At 38.9% G+C, this 15,858-nt stretch overlaps 1 protein-coding gene across 3 annotated transcripts in view; it reads left to right on the top strand.

The window, feature by feature from the left end:
* The window catches only part of SLC25A26 (solute carrier family 25 member 26), a 151,622-nt gene that overhangs the window by 110,297 nt on the left and 25,467 nt on the right, over positions 1 to 15,858 (top strand). Inside the window, exon 7 of one of the 3 annotated variants that reach the window (XR_015794960.1) lies at positions 12,386 to 12,568. Coding sequence is in view for 1 of the 3 variants with exons in the window: in XM_088134369.1 (XP_087990495.1) it covers positions 12,386 to 12,455 (70 nt within the window). In the remaining 2 variants the exon portion in view is untranslated. The remainder of the gene's footprint in view (positions 1 to 12,385; positions 12,569 to 15,858) is intronic. The other 2 variants (XR_015794961.1, XM_088134369.1) reach the window with 2 other exon arrangements.

Raw genomic sequence — 15,858 nt, 5'->3', positions numbered from 1 at the left:
TGTCAGATGTTAGCAAATGATATGTTCTCCATTTAAAGTTACCTAATTAGATGACAATCTATAGATGTAGCTTCAAATAACTGTAAATCAAGAGAACAGTGTGACTTACTGGATATCTTATTTCATGGATTGCTGTAAGAATACTATAAGGTTTCTGCATAGCTTCCATTGGCAAAACCATGCTTTTGCATTCCAAAAGTGGGGAAGGCTCATTTTGAGTGCAGGTTTCAGTAATGTTAAGGAATAAAATGGGTTCCTCAACAACTGCAAGGCTTATGGCTCAATTAAAATGTTTTGAACCCCTCAAAGCTTTTTTTTTTAAAAGGTTTATATTTTGCCCCACCTATTGTTCAGCACTCTGGAAGCCACAGATGTGATTCGGGTGGGTTGCATCTTTGCTAGAAGCCATTAAGCTGAATCTGAGAAGCTGGCTCCTGAACAGTGAAACAGACTTTTTTTCAAGCATTTCATCTTAACCTGACTAGATGTTTTAACTTGAGAAACAAGAATGGGTCTATGGGATCTATGGTCTTGGCTGATAGAACATAGAAGTAGTTTGTGAACATTTCCAGGGAAGGCAAACCATCAATTCTTTGAGTGGCCCAAGTCTGTTTACCCTGCAGTCCTTTGCTCAATTATCTAGAACTTTGTGAGTCTCACTGAATAGAGCAAGGGTTGCCAACCTTTTTAGATGTAAAGCTTGCCCTCCCTCAAAGGGAGGCAAAAAGAAAAAGAAGGCCAATATTGTTGAAAGTTGGCCAAATTGGACTCCAGGGTTGTTGTTCTCTTGTTATTGTTCAGTCGTTAAGTCGTGTCTGACTCTTTGTGACCCCATGAACCATATTGCGCCAGGCCTTCCTGTCCTTCACTGCCTCCCTGAGTTTGCTCAGTTTCATGCTCATGTTGTTCTCTACATTGACCTAAATATTCAGTAAAGGCTTGAACCCTGTTTCTTCTTGCCCTGATGGCTGACAAAACAGCTTGAAAATATGTCCCAATCTCCCAACTTAATTTCTCTAGGCAAAACATCTTCAGATGCTCCTGTGGCACAGACCATTCCTTTACAGTATTACAGGAATTGTTTTATTTTTAATTATTAGTTATGATTTTCTTAATTGTTTTTTCACTGCTCAGATTGTTTCTGGCAACTCATGGTGAGAGTATTCTCATGCACAGGTTAAAAAAAAATCAAAACAATAATCTATTCTTTTTGGCAATCCCAAAGTTTTAAAAAATCCTTAAATGATATCCTCTTGAATACTTTTTACTTCCATACTTTTCTTTATTTCTCTTTTTTCTGCCTCTTTCTCATTCTCTTTTCATAGCCCTCTCCCTTTCCTCCTTCCCCTCCCCAAGTCAGCTTTCCATTTCCCTTCTTACTGTTCTAACTGGCATTAAAACTCAGGGTAGATGAAACCCAGACAGAGCCTTAAATCCATTACCTTGCAAGCTGTGCAATAAGTGTTCTACCATTCATTTATCCATCTTGGTGTAACGACTGTGCTTCGTTGGGGGATTAAACACTAATCATTCTGTTACACTAACGTGTCTGCCATTTGGTTGGGTGCTCTTTCCCTGAAACCTGATTTCTAGGGCACTGTTTCAAAGTAGGTGATGTCACTTCCAGACAGTGGGAGTGTACTTGCCATGCACCTAATGGTTGCCTTTTCTTCCTTCCCTGTCTCTCCCTCCCCCCGCAAAGAGCAGTGTAGCCCCAGCTGTTCAGCAAACAAGCCTTCACTTTATTCATGTCACAAGAATGGTTATTCACAGTGGCCTTAATATATTGTCAAAGACATTCTTGTGTACCATCTGTACATAGCAAGAGCAAGGAGAAAGGGTGTTTTTTACATTGCATTACTGGTAATGTTAAAGCACCCTTTGAAACCACTCAAGAATTTGGAAAGGGGCAGCCTGTTGAAAGCGAGCTGCCAAAGGACAGAAACACATGGTTTCTCCATGGCTTCCAAACCTGCTTTTAGAATGGGAAACAATTGTTTTTCTAGAAGAGGGTCTCCTTGTTTCATTCTAAATATGTGAAAAAAATTGAAAACCCAGAATATATTTGTTCTTGAAGTGCTTTGCATTTAAAGCACAAGTTTGGATAGCACTGCAAAAAAGATAGCTCAGTGTGGAGTCTAACTTTGCAATACCATGACCCCTTAAAATGCTATATGAATTTTTGTAGCAATCAGTCAATCAATCAATCAATCAATCAATCAATCAAATTTATAAATTTTATAAATAAATAAATAATTCAGTGGGGCTAAGGTTATGCAAGAAATAAATATACTATTTTAATGATTCAACTAAATTTTAATCTATATATCACAGGGATTCTTCAATTTGTGGTACCATAGTGGCCATTGCAGGCTTGTCCTAAATTTGCCATTGCTCCTGCTTTATCCTTGCAACCCAGATTAGGTTTTAAAACATTTTGCAACTTCTGTTTAAGTTGCTCACAACTCTCCAGGTGGGTTTTGAACCCTAATTTTAGAACTCCTGGTTTGGTGCTTCTTTCCCAGTACCTCATTGTACAATGAACTATTCTTTTGTTTGTTTGCAAAACGGTCTACAAAGAAACATTTCCTCCAGAAAGGCATTAGAGTACCTTTCTGACAAATCATATGTTTAGGGCAAAAGTAGGCGGAAACTGGAAGGGATCTCTGAAGGAGGTCAGTCTCAGGATTAGAGTAGTAGGATTTAATCTCTGGTACAAGCTGGTCTAGTATTACTTAGCATGGAGAGCCCAGTTAAATCTGAAACATATCACCATGAATGAGAAGGGTATCTTTGAGCATGTGTAGGACACATTTCAAAAAATAAATCTGTCTTAAACAGGGATAGTATATCTAAATTCCTTCACACTTTAAAAGGACATGAGAGGGGATAGAAAAGCATAGTGCATCGTGAGCATATGTTGGTTATAATAAAACCTTCTGGCCAATAAGGAAGAGCTTGGCTGGCCTAGGTAGGCATCTTTAATATGGCTGGGAAGAGCTCTGCAGTCCTAGTGTAGGTAATTTCTTGGCGGCTGTGGGTGTGTTTATGTACTTGATTAAACCTGCTTTTCATTCAGGGACCTCTTCCTAAGCATATCAGCAGACTGAGTGATGATCCTAAGTATGGGGCTGGTCAGGATTTTCTTTTTCACCAGTTCCTTTGGGGATACAGTAACTGGGTCTTCCATGAAACAAGTCACGATTGAGTTGTAAAGTTGAACTGGCAGCATTTCGGCAGACAGTTTCTAGGCGTAGCTCTAGAGTATCCTCTGTATCTGTTGTCCAGGCTTTCAGGCAATAGCTTTTGTCGTCTTTCTTGACTCAGAATGGCAGGAAATCTTTCTGCTAATTTTTAGCAATGCCACTACAACATTCAAGGGAAGACCAGAAGGGATTCTGGAAGTTGCTGAAATGGGAGGTACGAGGATATGGGCCTAGGAAGTAACCCTGTTGATTCTGGCCATTGGTACAGCAGGCATCAGACTGCCTGTCTTGAGTGGAAGTGGCTTTCCAGGTTGTAATCTTACCAGCTGGAATTAAACCTGGGAACATCTAAATGTAATGCACGCATGCTGCTGCTGCTGCTGCTACTACTATTACTACTTCTACTACTGAGCTCTATTTCTGTTTCCCTGGATAATCATGGCAAGTCGAATGTCTGATTTTAGTGCTGGGCTTCCAGCCAGTGGTTTCGCCCCTCTCTTTTTAAAAATGAAAAACTAAGTTTCACTAGGGAGCAGAAACTGAGATCAGCAACTAGCAGTTGAAAAATGCACACTGCCTAGTAGTAGATTTTTTAAAAGTGTAATGTATTTCATCTTTCCTGCTGTTTGTAAGAACTCAGAGGTTCAGGTTTTGGGTTTCTGAACATTGTCTGTTTGACTATTACTGGTTAGGCTTTGGAGTTGCTTAAGCATGATTATTATACTGCATGCACAATTATTAGGCAAGTTGTAATTTTGAGGATGAATTTCATTATTGAACAACTACAGTGCTCTCAGTCAATCCAAAATGTTAATAAACCTCAAACCTGAATATTTAAGAAAGTAAAAGTGAGGTCTTGGCTTTCTTAGTAGCATATCTATGTGTGCACAATTATTGGGCAACTATTAGTGTGCGGAATTATTATGCAACTAAATGAAAAATGAAAATTCCCCCATCTCACTCATTTATTTTCATCTGTTAAAGTGAGAATAATAAACAAACAACTCAAAATTTACAAATGAACATTTCTGACATTTCAAACAAAAAATCAGTGACCAATATAGCCACCCTTCTTTGCAATAACAGTCATAAGCCTTCCATTCATGGAGTCTGTCAGTTTCTTGATCTGCTGACGATCAACTTTTTGTGCAGCAGCAACCACAGCCTCCCAGACATTGTTCAGAGAGGTGTACTGTTTTCCTTCACCGTAAATCTCCCGTTTGAGAAGCGCCCACAAGTTCTCAATAGGGTTTAGGTCAGGTGAGGAAGGGGGCCATGTCATTATTGTCTCATCTTTGAGGCCTTTACTGGCTAGCCACGCAGTGGAGTACTTCGATGCATGCGATGGAGCATTGTCCTGCATAAACAGCACGGTCTTCTTGAAAGATGCAGACTTTTTCCTGTACCACTGCTTGAAGAAAGTGTCTTCTAAAAACTGGCAGTAGGTTTGGAAGTTGATTTTGAGTCCATCTTCAACCTGAAAAGGTCCAACTGGCTCATCTGTAATAACACCAGCCCATACCAATACCCCACCTCCACCTTGCTGGCGTCTGAGTCGAAGTGGAGCTCTGTGCCCGTTACCGATCCAGACATGGGCCCATCCATCTGGTCTGTCAAGAGTCACTCTCATCTCATCAGTCCATAAAACCTTTGAAAAATCGGTCTTCAGATATTTCTTGGTCCGGTCTTGCCATTTCAACTTACATGTCTTGTTCAGTGGTGGTCGAGTTTCAGCCTTCCTTACCTTGGCCATGTCTCTGAGCACTGAACACCTTGTACTTCTGGGCACTCCAGGTAGGTTGCAGTTCTGGAATATGACAGCACTGGAGGATAATGGGTTCCTGGTAGCTTCATGTTGGATTCTTCTCAAATCTTTGGCAGTTAATTTGTGTCTTTTTTTCTCAAACACGTTTCTTGTGACCCTGTTGACTATTTGCAACAAAATGTTTGATGGTTCTGTGGTCACGCCCCAATATCTTAGCAATTTCAAGAGTGCTGCATCTCTCTGAAAGACTTTTTACAATTTTTGACTTTTCAGAGTCAGTTAAATCTCTTTTTTGGCCCATTTTGCCTGAGGAAAAGAAGCTGCCTAATAATTATGCACACCTTGATATAGGGTGTTGATCTCCTTAGGCCACACCCTCCCTCATTACACAAATACACTAGTTACCTGGCTACCAGTGAAGAAAATAAAAATAAAGAAAACTAGAGTGAGAAGGTTTCAGATTATTGACACCAAGGAAGAAAAGAAGTATAGCAACATGTTTAAAATTATTTATGTAAAGCATTTGAATCTCTTTTTACAAGAATGTTACAGTTTATTCTCTCATTCGTGTAATGTACAAAGGTTTTTGTGGATATTTCATTATGTTAAACAAATCAAAATCAAATCAAATATCTTTATTACAGACTTTGACCAGCCTTTGTAAAAATAAATAACACAACAATTTGTTATCAAGGAAAGAGGAAAACAATACAACAATAAAACAACATAACTAATTAAATGTTTTGCACAGTTGTATAACATGATAAAGATATTTGGCCACCTGGTATGTGAGTGTCTAGTCATCATCGCTTAGAAAATAATAAACATAAAACTTATTGGTATGGCCCTTAAATTTAGAGATGAATGGAGGGATCAGAGCACGTCTTGGGGCATAATAAAAAGGACACCGTAAAAGGACATGAGCAGGAGTTTCTACCTCCCTGGATCCACAAGGACAAATTCTCTGTAAATAAGGAGTCCCATGAAATCTTCCTGCCAGCAGTGCTGAAGGGAAGGCATCCATTGGAAAAGGCCCATCTATATTTATTTAGGGTTAGATTGTATAGATACCCTGCAGTAGAGGGCTTGCAACTATATAACAATTGGCAATAGAATTCAGAAGCACTGGTGTTATCATTTTGGCAATCAATGTTCCTAATTCTTTCTTCTGCTATTGATTTGGCCTTTTCCAGGGTTAATTGGCCTAAATATTCTGGAGAGAGGCCCAGGCTACAAAGTTCTTCTATACAGGTATGGTGCCAATGAGATTGGTGGCTGTTTGACAGCAGCAGAGGCATCAGGCCGGTAGGGTCAAACATGATTCTGAGGCCTATGATTAGAATCCTGGTCCAGGCCTCGGCCTTAATGCTTGGCACATTTGCCTCAAGCCTCAAAACTGCATTGGGGTACATTTTGGGGTACCGAACAGAATCCTAAGAAAATTCAATTGAATTGTTTCATAAGCCCTTAAGTTTGTATATGGGCCAAGTTGTATCCCATATAATAGTTGGGCAGTTGTTTTAGCCATAAACCGTTTGATTGCTACTGGAATGTAATTTGCTGCCTGTTGCCTATAAAATTTGGTTATTGCTTGTGTGCTCTTTTGGGCAGTGGAAGTGGCATAATTTACCTGGGCTGTTAATTTCCTAGGGGCCTGAAATACTATGCCCAGGTATTTAAAACATTTGATCTGCTCTAATTCATGGGAATCAATGATCCATTTGTGCCTTTGTCTTTTGTTGGAGAAAACTAAAACTTTAGATTTATCATAATTGATAATTAGTTGTTCCTCATTACAGTAGGATGCCAGGATTCTTAGTGCCTGCTTCATGCCCACAGAAGACAAGGAGAGAAGAACTGCATCATTGGCACAGAGTAGAATTGGGAGATGTCTGTCAGCTAATTTGGGTGCGTGGATATCAGCTCTCTGAAGGGTTATTATGTTAAATGTGTTGCAGAAGATTTAACATTGTTAACGGGGCAGCATGGACTTTTGAAAAAGTGATAAGATTAGTTTTCCTTGCCCAGAAATAGTGAAATGATGTCCATATTGAATGCATGGCAAAACATAGCAGAGGAGCACATTTAAATATAATCCAGCATAAGAATAGCCTTTGTCTTTTGAGAAAGATGCATGGTGTATCTTATAGTATGCAGAAATATGCTTGCATTTCAGCATAGGTCACACTTTGGAATTTCTTAAACTATTTAATAATAAACAAATGGAACATAGCACACAAGTGACCTAGGAAGACAGAGAGAACCCAGACTGTATGAGTTTCCATGTGTTTCATCCCAAAGATTTATTTCAAATTTGTTATTCATAAGGGAAGAGCACAAGATTGGAACGGGTCCTTTGAAGTGGAAAACAAAGTCTTCTATTCAGTCTTGGATCTAATAAAATACACATGACACAGGCTCAGCATCATGGTCTGCTTTAAAAATGCACTGCTTGTCAGTTTTTGCTTTCCAATAGTGGGGACACTGGAGGGAATAGGTATTGCCCTGGAACAAAAACGTGGTTAATTATAGCCTGCTGTCTTTAATAGTACATGCCCAAGGCAATCAGATAATGGGATGATTAGAAAGAAATAGGTGAGTGAATCCTTGGATACTTGTTTTAATGCCTAGCCAGTGGATTTTTAAAGTTCAGAGATAATTAAACCTAAAAGAAGCAGATATGTTGTTTTCCAGTGTATGTCTGCATACCTCTGCACATGTCTGTATATCTGTGCACAGTTGGTTTTACATAGGAGACCAAAGAAATTATAATCTTATTTGACTACTTTAGTTTATTGTTAATCAGGTGACTGTTTTTCTGGGCAATGGGTTTCATGCTTATCTTTTTGACTTCATGGAAATACTACATTTATTAATGTTAAATTTGAAAGACTGGGACTATCCTGTATTCTCCAGTGGCAGACTGTTGATTATTTGGGACTCCCTTAGAGCCCTGACACATATCATCCCCAGCCCAATATAGCTATTTCTACTGTTGGCATCCTACTCATTCTGCTAATCTCTATCAGAAAGATGCTTACAGCACAATAATATTTGATGTTGATTACAGTGTTCTGTTATCAGTATGAAGTACCCTATACTCTGGGTCAGGAAAAACAATTTTTTGAGCATCAGAGGTTGGGATCGCACAACAAGGCAGCAAATGGCCTGTTATGCTTCATAGTATACTATTGCAATGTAGCACAGTACTTCATGGATTTTCTGCCTCCAAAAACAGTTCTAAGTTTTGAGAACAAAATGAAGAGATGAGTAATTTTGCACTTCAAAAAGACTACCAATTTGCACTAGCAGTGTATGTGTGTGCGCACGTATGTTTTTTTTTTCTTTTCTCCTCTGATCTTTTTTATTTTCTTCCCTATCCTAGGAAGGGAGCAATTTTTCATTAACAGATCCAGAATATTATATTTGGGGACTTCCTAGGAGTGAGTCCTAAGATAAAATGTTCAGGAATTACTCGCTGAAAAATCTTCACTGCACTGCCTATGGTAAATTTACACCATTTGCTATTTCTGTGGCGAAACTTGGGTGCCTTGGGCATTGTAAACATCCTACTGAAATGTGGTCCAAATAGTAGACCCAGACAAGTATGTTGTACTTCTATGGTTTTTGTTTTGTTTTTGTTTTGATAAAGGGAATCTTAAAAATGGGCGGCTGCAATTGAGAGGTCCTATTTAGTCTTCACAAATAGTTGAAAAATGCTACTATATAGCAACTTGCTTTTCACTGTTTCATTTCTTCGTTCCTCAGAGAGAATATTTCAATATGTAGTTATTTATTTTATTTCTTTGAAAGTTGTATATCCTGCCTTTCTAACAAAAGCTCAAGGTGGCTTCCATGGAGATTTCCCTTAAATTTACGCCAGCAAGAGGAGACCTATGAGATAGGGTGATCTGAGAGAGAGTGACTGTCCCAAAAGCACCCAATGAGCTTATGTATGTAATTTTTATTAAAGCTTTTTAAAAGAAAGATAAAAACAAATACAAACTGATATATAGTAAGGAAGAAAAAAGAAAGAAATCAAAGAGAAAGCTAAACGTGCAAGAAAAGAAAAAAAAAGTAAAAGAAAAATAGAAAAGAAAGAAAAAAGATACAAAGAAATGGCTTCCGATATTCTTCACAGCAGTTATAAGTACAATTATATTTTAACCTCTCTCTCTGAGAGGTTAAACCTCTGAGAGACCTCTGAGATCATGAGTCTCATCTTTCTATAATCTCTCCTGTCTAATCATCAAAGCCATAAATCACAAGGTCATTTTTTTCATTTTTATGCAAAAAGTCCATAAAGGGTTTCCAGTCACCATCAAAGGCACCCAGTGAGCTTCTGTGGCTGAGGGTGGACTTGAACCTGGGTGTCTTTGATGCTAGTCCATGACATGAACTACCACAGTGGTTCTCTTATCTATGTATCCATGAATATAGATTAAGGCATATCTGAGAGGTACAGTATAGAGATACTCTTGAGACTTTGTTTTATTTTTTAAAAAATCATTTACTAATGGATCTTAACATACCTTTTCAAATATGGCTTGGCTTGTAGTAGCTGTAAATACTTCTGAAGGACATCAGATTTGATAAGTCTTCCCCTGCCAGGCATTTACTTATATTTTCAGAGAGATTATCTGATATCTTGCCTCATAAGCATTCACTGTATGAGATTATTTGGAAAAAGTAATTACAACAATATATACGATGAAGAATTTGCTACATATTTGATAACAAGGGGACTGTACCATACTTAGACTAATCCTCGTTTTTCCAAGTGGCAGATTATGAGGTGTCATAACTAACATAAGCAACAGACTCCAAGGGAGTTTCCCTTACATTAAAAAGTCCCTATATTATTATGTGATTCCCTTCTATCCACATAAAGGTAGTCCTTGCTTAAAGACTACAATAGGGGCCAGAAAATTGGTCATTACGTGGGGCGGTTGTTAAGCAAGTCACCACATGACCAGACCCAGTTTTACTACCATTTTTACGATGGTCGTAAAGCGAATCACTGCAGTCGTTAAGGGAATCATGTGGTCATTAAGTGAATCACATGGTTGTTAAGTGAATCACATGGTCATTAAGCAAATCCAGCTTCCCCAATGGACTTTTTTTGTCAGAATTTGCTTAATGGCCACAATTTGCTTAACCACTGTGGTGATTTGCTTTATGACTGTCATAAAAAAGGTCAAAATTGCGGTCATGTGACTGTGGGGGGTAGTGTGATGGTTTGCAGTGGTTGTAAGTACAAGTACAGGTTGTAAAGCACTTTTTCTGTAGCCATTGTAACTTCAAACCATCGTTAAACGAACAGTTGTTAAGCAAGGACTACCTGTATATCTTCCCATGCTCCCAATGTTATATATAGCATAGGTGAATAAAATACCATGCAAAATTTACATATGACATTCTGCCTAATTTCATGCAAGAGAGGTCAGTATAAGAAGGAAGATGGAAAGGAGAAAGAAAAAGGAGGGAGGAGAACTGATAGGAGAGAAGAGTGGCAACTATGTATGTGCAGTGGGGGAGTAGACCTCTGCCATTGATTGCTTCATATCTCAGGTAGACAACATCTATCCCACCCTGATAAATTTATGGAAGGGAAGAGAGTGGAAAGAGAGATACATATGTATGCAAGAGGAGGATTGATAGAGGAAGTATGCGGGGGGGGGGGGAGAGGGGAGGACATAGTGAGAGGTACAGCGGAGAACTTATCCCTTTAACCCATTCCTGGATTAAAGGGGTACATGCAGTCCCTGACAATCAGTCCTTCAGCAGAATGCACTCCTCAAGAAAATACATACTCATCCTTGTTCTCTAGGTAAAAATTCCACCAAACTTTGTAGGCTTTCAGTGATTGTTGTACAATGTTCTCCTCCCCTTTAGCAGATGGGTTCATTCCTTCTTTCTTGCATATTTTCAGTTGGATCTCTATGTAAAACAGGGCAATGGAAAGAAACATGTTAGCTCATTTACGTCCAGTGCCAGTGCAGGAATTATTCCCTGTGGTATGTTCTCAAATGCTGCATTCTGTGGTCTATTTTTAAATGATTCAGATAGTGGGGCTTTCCCTGCCTTGCTGGGGAAGACTACACCATAATTAAATTGGCCTCTTTGTAAGGGGATTATGTTATTTCCTGTTGGCCAGTTTGTATTCTCCCTTTGGCCATGGCCCTCTAAATTGCTCTGAGTTATATGGAAGGGTGTTGCCCATTTTTCTTGGTTCTTGTCTGTCAGGCTCAGGTTTTAAGAAGTTGGCATGTACCTAGGTTATAGGTAATATGGTCTGTGATAGCCCTTCATAATATGGTGCTCTCCAGATATTTTGTAATGAGACTGCCACAATTCCTTACAACTGCCCATGCTGGTTAAGGCAGGTAAGGTATTCCAAAACATCTGGAAGACATCACAGAGGGGAAAGCTGGTCTAGGATTTGAATGTTTGAGTCTTAGTTTTTCTCCAGAAATAGTTGTGGCTTTTGTGGTTGTGGGATGAGCCTTACTTTGGCTATGCCCTATCTACTGATACAAGACTCTGCTGTGAAATTTCATTCTCCAGTATTCTCCAAAACTTTAAAAAATCCACTGGAATTGGGGATTGCTGTTTTGGGAATTGTTGCAACAGCCTGTCAATCAATTTTCTGGGAACACTGGAGGAAAATGTGCTCATGATTAGCTGTTATTTTTGAAATTGTAAATTGGCTTTCAGTTTAGATGTTTGTATTTCTGCCCAAAATGTGGGTCAGGTGGGGAATACAGATCCACAGCTGAGCTGTTAGGTATATAAAACTGTATACCATCTAAACTGTGTTTAAATTTCAGCCTAGCCACATAGTTAGAGGGTTGTCTAAGGCAAGTTACTATCATCTGGCCGTTTTTCTGCATCATCAAGACCACTGTTAATAGTGATGGTTGCTTAGCTTTGGGACTGGTCAACTTAATAAGTTCTTAATATTATTAATATAGGCCAAAGTGTTGGGTATGGTGTAATGTGAAACAGTTCTTTGGAAATGGTTTTGTTTGGCATGAACATTCAGTTTGGAAATCACTGCTGATATTTTTTCCAGTATTTTTTGTTCATGTTTTATCTTCCCAAGAGGAAAAAAGATCCGGGCAGTATCTGCAAAACTGCATTTCTCCAGACTGAAATGAATATATATTTAACTCTCTGCAAACAAGCTTACTCTCTTTCAGTGCCATTTATCATTCCCAGACCATCTACTTTTACATGCAGTCTTTTGGTGGGGGGATGGTGGGTACAGGAGATTACTTATTATGTAATTGAAAATACCACAAAAATAGCCTTTGAAAACTCCAGCATCCACCCCCTGATAGGAAACCAGCAAACTAGAAAGGAGGCAGATACTAACGTTTTGTCCCCCCACCTCCTGTCTCTTTAAACATAGGAACTCTGGTCATGGAAGCAAGGACACGTGGTTGATTCTTGGCAGTCGGCAGTCTGTGGAGCATTTGCAGGTGCAAAGGATTATATGTTATCCTGGGAAACACTGAAGAAGAAAGGCCGGGAGGAGGGACAATGTGCAAATCTATGAAGGCGAGCGGCGCAGCAGCATTCTTTTATAACTCCGGTTTGTTTAAAGGGAAGAAAATGGATCGTGCTGTGTGGAAGGGTGGAGCGGGGGGAGGGGTGGTGGGGCAGGGGAGAAAAAGGTGAGGCTAAGGAGCCCAGGCCAGGGTGTCTGTTTGAAAGACAGCCAATTTGTTTTTGGCAAATTTCTGTTATTGAGCAAACAAGGCCTGTCAGTCAACTTCTGGGATTATCCAAAGGTTGGGCTGCAAAACCCTCAACGAGGAGAGTGTGCATCTGGGTGCGGGTTTGTGCAGCTGCCTGCCCTGAGCTCCTCTGCAGGCTCAAGGGCTTTCAGTAAGGCCCATGATTCACTCTTCATGTGACAGCTCTGACAGCCCTCTAGATTAAGGAGAGTCAGGAGAACAGAATGTCAAAGCGCAGCAGCCTCCAGGCGGAAACTTTCCACGGAGGAGAACCGGAGGCTGAAACATCTGGGCAGTCTCCGGACACTATCCCTGGAATGAAGAGTGGCAGGACGTGCTCTTGGATGATTTACTGCAAAACAGGCTGGAAGTTAATTGAATTCTTAAAGAGCCACCTTGCCATATTATAACAGCCTGCTTTAAAATAATTTCCTTTCAGATGTCACAAGTGGCTCATCCCACACATCTGATGAGGAGCAGGGAGGGGAAATGTAATGGTCTGATAGAAATCTCAGATTCGGGGCACTAAGGATTGAATGGCAAAAGCCTTTTTCCAGAAGGAAGCAAAATGTGCAGCCTCAGGTTCTGAAGGTGGAGGGAAGGAAGTTGCAGATAGGAGTAACAGTGATACTTTTGGGTTGCTGCTAAGCAAAACTCACCCAATTTTAATAGTCACCTGATTCCTTTAAAAAAAAAAGTTTAAAAAAGGGCTTCCTCACAAAGTGTAAAATGCAGGTGGTGTTTTTTTAGTAGCCCACTTAGTGGGACTGGTAGTCTATCCATACAACTAATAGTATGTGATAGAATATTCTAGTTAATACCTTCTCTTTCCTCACCGATCCTTTAGCCTTTGATATTGATCCATCCGAAATCCTTGTTGTTACTTCTGTACAGTTAGGCCTCAACACTGTGCTTCAATTATTTTAGCTGGAAGTATGGCCTATTGATGTCTACTCTGGATATCCAACTGTCCATTACCCCCCTTCCGCTCTTGAACATCCCAAGACTCCCCAAAGCCACCTGCTGTTTCCAGTGCTTGGCACTGTTTCTTTCTTCCCAATATTTTAGGTTTCCTCCTCAGGATTCTTGCTTTATTTTATAACTTCAGTTGTGCAGTTCTATTTGATATCTGCTTGCTCTCTGAACCAATTATCCCTTTTTATCCTTTCCCCTTATGTTTGGGTTGTGGAAGTGCTATGAAAACATTCACCACTTATATTCCAAGGATGAATTTTAATTGGTAGTCTAGCTGTATTAACTGTGTCCACTTACTTCATGAATACGTATCCCAAATCTTTCAAACTTTTACAAATTAAGACCAGGTTGATGTTTGTTTGTTTGTTTGTTTTACTGATTTACTCTTTCTGCAGTGATAGTCCTCTTAGTGCTCAGAGGCATTTGAAAAGTTCTTAACCTTCTTGTCATTATGGGTGAGATATTTTAAAATCTGGAGTCTTTTCTTAGAAACTAACCATTCATTCAGATACAGAATAAAATATAACTCTTGTCTCAATGATTAAACAGCTGTAGATGCTATAGTAACCTTCCCCAAGCCAATTATGATATACTCCATCATGACCAGCCTGTATGACCAGTTGTCATGGTGATTGGGGATGATGAGAGTCATTCAACATTTCTGGAAGGGGCAAGTTTGAGGAAACTGCTAAATGTAATTATCTTTGCAAATACTAGTTCAGTTATCAGTTCAGTCTTGTACTTACTTACGTTGCGTGAAATCATCTTAATACAGCAGTCTTCTGTCCTTCCTTCATGATATTCCAGACTTCTTCCATGCCTTTATATTTCTATTATTTTTAAACTGTGTACTTAATGTGCTTACTCATTAAAAAGCAAACTGTTCCATTTTTCCATTTTCTTTGCCAATATATGCAAAGTCACTGGAAGAAATTAACAATCTTTAGGTACTTATTAATATTATTACTATTTCAGGCAATGAAATTACTTGCAGATCTCAGCTGTTGTTCCAATTCTGTTTTAAGACTCTGTAATCATTATTTTTTGAAACATTGATCTCAGAAATAGAAAAAGAAATATTTTCCCCTGCCCTTTTCAATGTCATATTGAAATTGAACCACTGTATTAATGAAATATAAATCAGAAGACAACTTTTCTAATATAATGTTTTCACACAGTTTCTATAGTTGCCCTTGGATTATTAGATTTTGGTTGCATTGCTGTCCCCTTTTCTGAATAAAGAGCCCCTTTCTACTAGTAAAGCTGAGTAAAGTTTTCTACAAGTAAAAGCTTCCTAGTTGTTTTTATGAACAACTCAGAGACTTTGTATACATACTGGGACAGACATAATTTGTGGGGTTTTGCCAGGTATTGGAGTTCCCCTTGACTTTAATAAGTTTTTGGAAGCTTGAACTGAACTGGACCTGATTTCTTAGTTCCTATGTAAGGTAAGCTATAAATTATCCTCTTTTTAACAGAAAAAGGAATGCCCTGAAAATAGGGACTGAAACCTCCTGTGTATTCTCTCCTTATGTACCTGCAACAGATTGGGCTGTCTCAATCTTTTCGGTATATTTTGCAAGAGATTGGAGAACAGACTCTAGGCAGAGTGTGATCTTTTTTATCCCCCTTTCCCATGAAAATTTAGCAGCCTAAAATGCTTCATCTACTGAATTATGCATGGGTCATGAAGGGATGACGATGTATAATTATACTTTAAAATTAAACCCTTCTTATAATATAAAATTAATTATACATACTTAAGTAAGATCAGTTGCCTCTGCATTACTTAATTCTGTTACAATTTTTTTGGGAAGGAAAATAAAGATGTATAAACTCAAGCCATGGGCCAATCTTTAATCGAAGCAATGTTGCCAATACCACAAAAAGTATATTCAGACACTATGACTGTCTCAGACTCTCTCTGTGCTCATGTTCTTTGCTCTACCACAAAATTTACTTAAAGTCTTTTAGAGGTCAGAGGAGAGAAAAAAAAAATCAAACAAGGTAAATACACCCTCCGATTTTAATCTCTCATGTTAACCAAAAAAATTACTGACTCCTTTCTTAACCATAAGGTTGTATACTTGACAGAAAAAACAAACATTACTGCTAAGTTAAATCATCAGCGTTGTCCTTTTCTGTTTTTAATGCCTGTAAAACTCGAGTG

This window comes from Python bivittatus, unplaced genomic scaffold (genome assembly GCF_059951505.1).
Source record: "Python bivittatus isolate LINGU-HERP-01145 unplaced genomic scaffold, Pbiv_v1 ctg000080_np1212, whole genome shotgun sequence".
In the NCBI taxonomy this organism is placed as follows: Eukaryota; Metazoa; Chordata; class Lepidosauria; order Squamata; family Pythonidae; genus Python; species Python bivittatus.
Note: the sequence above shows the minus strand (reverse complement) of the source record. Positions and strands in the feature narration are given on the sequence as shown.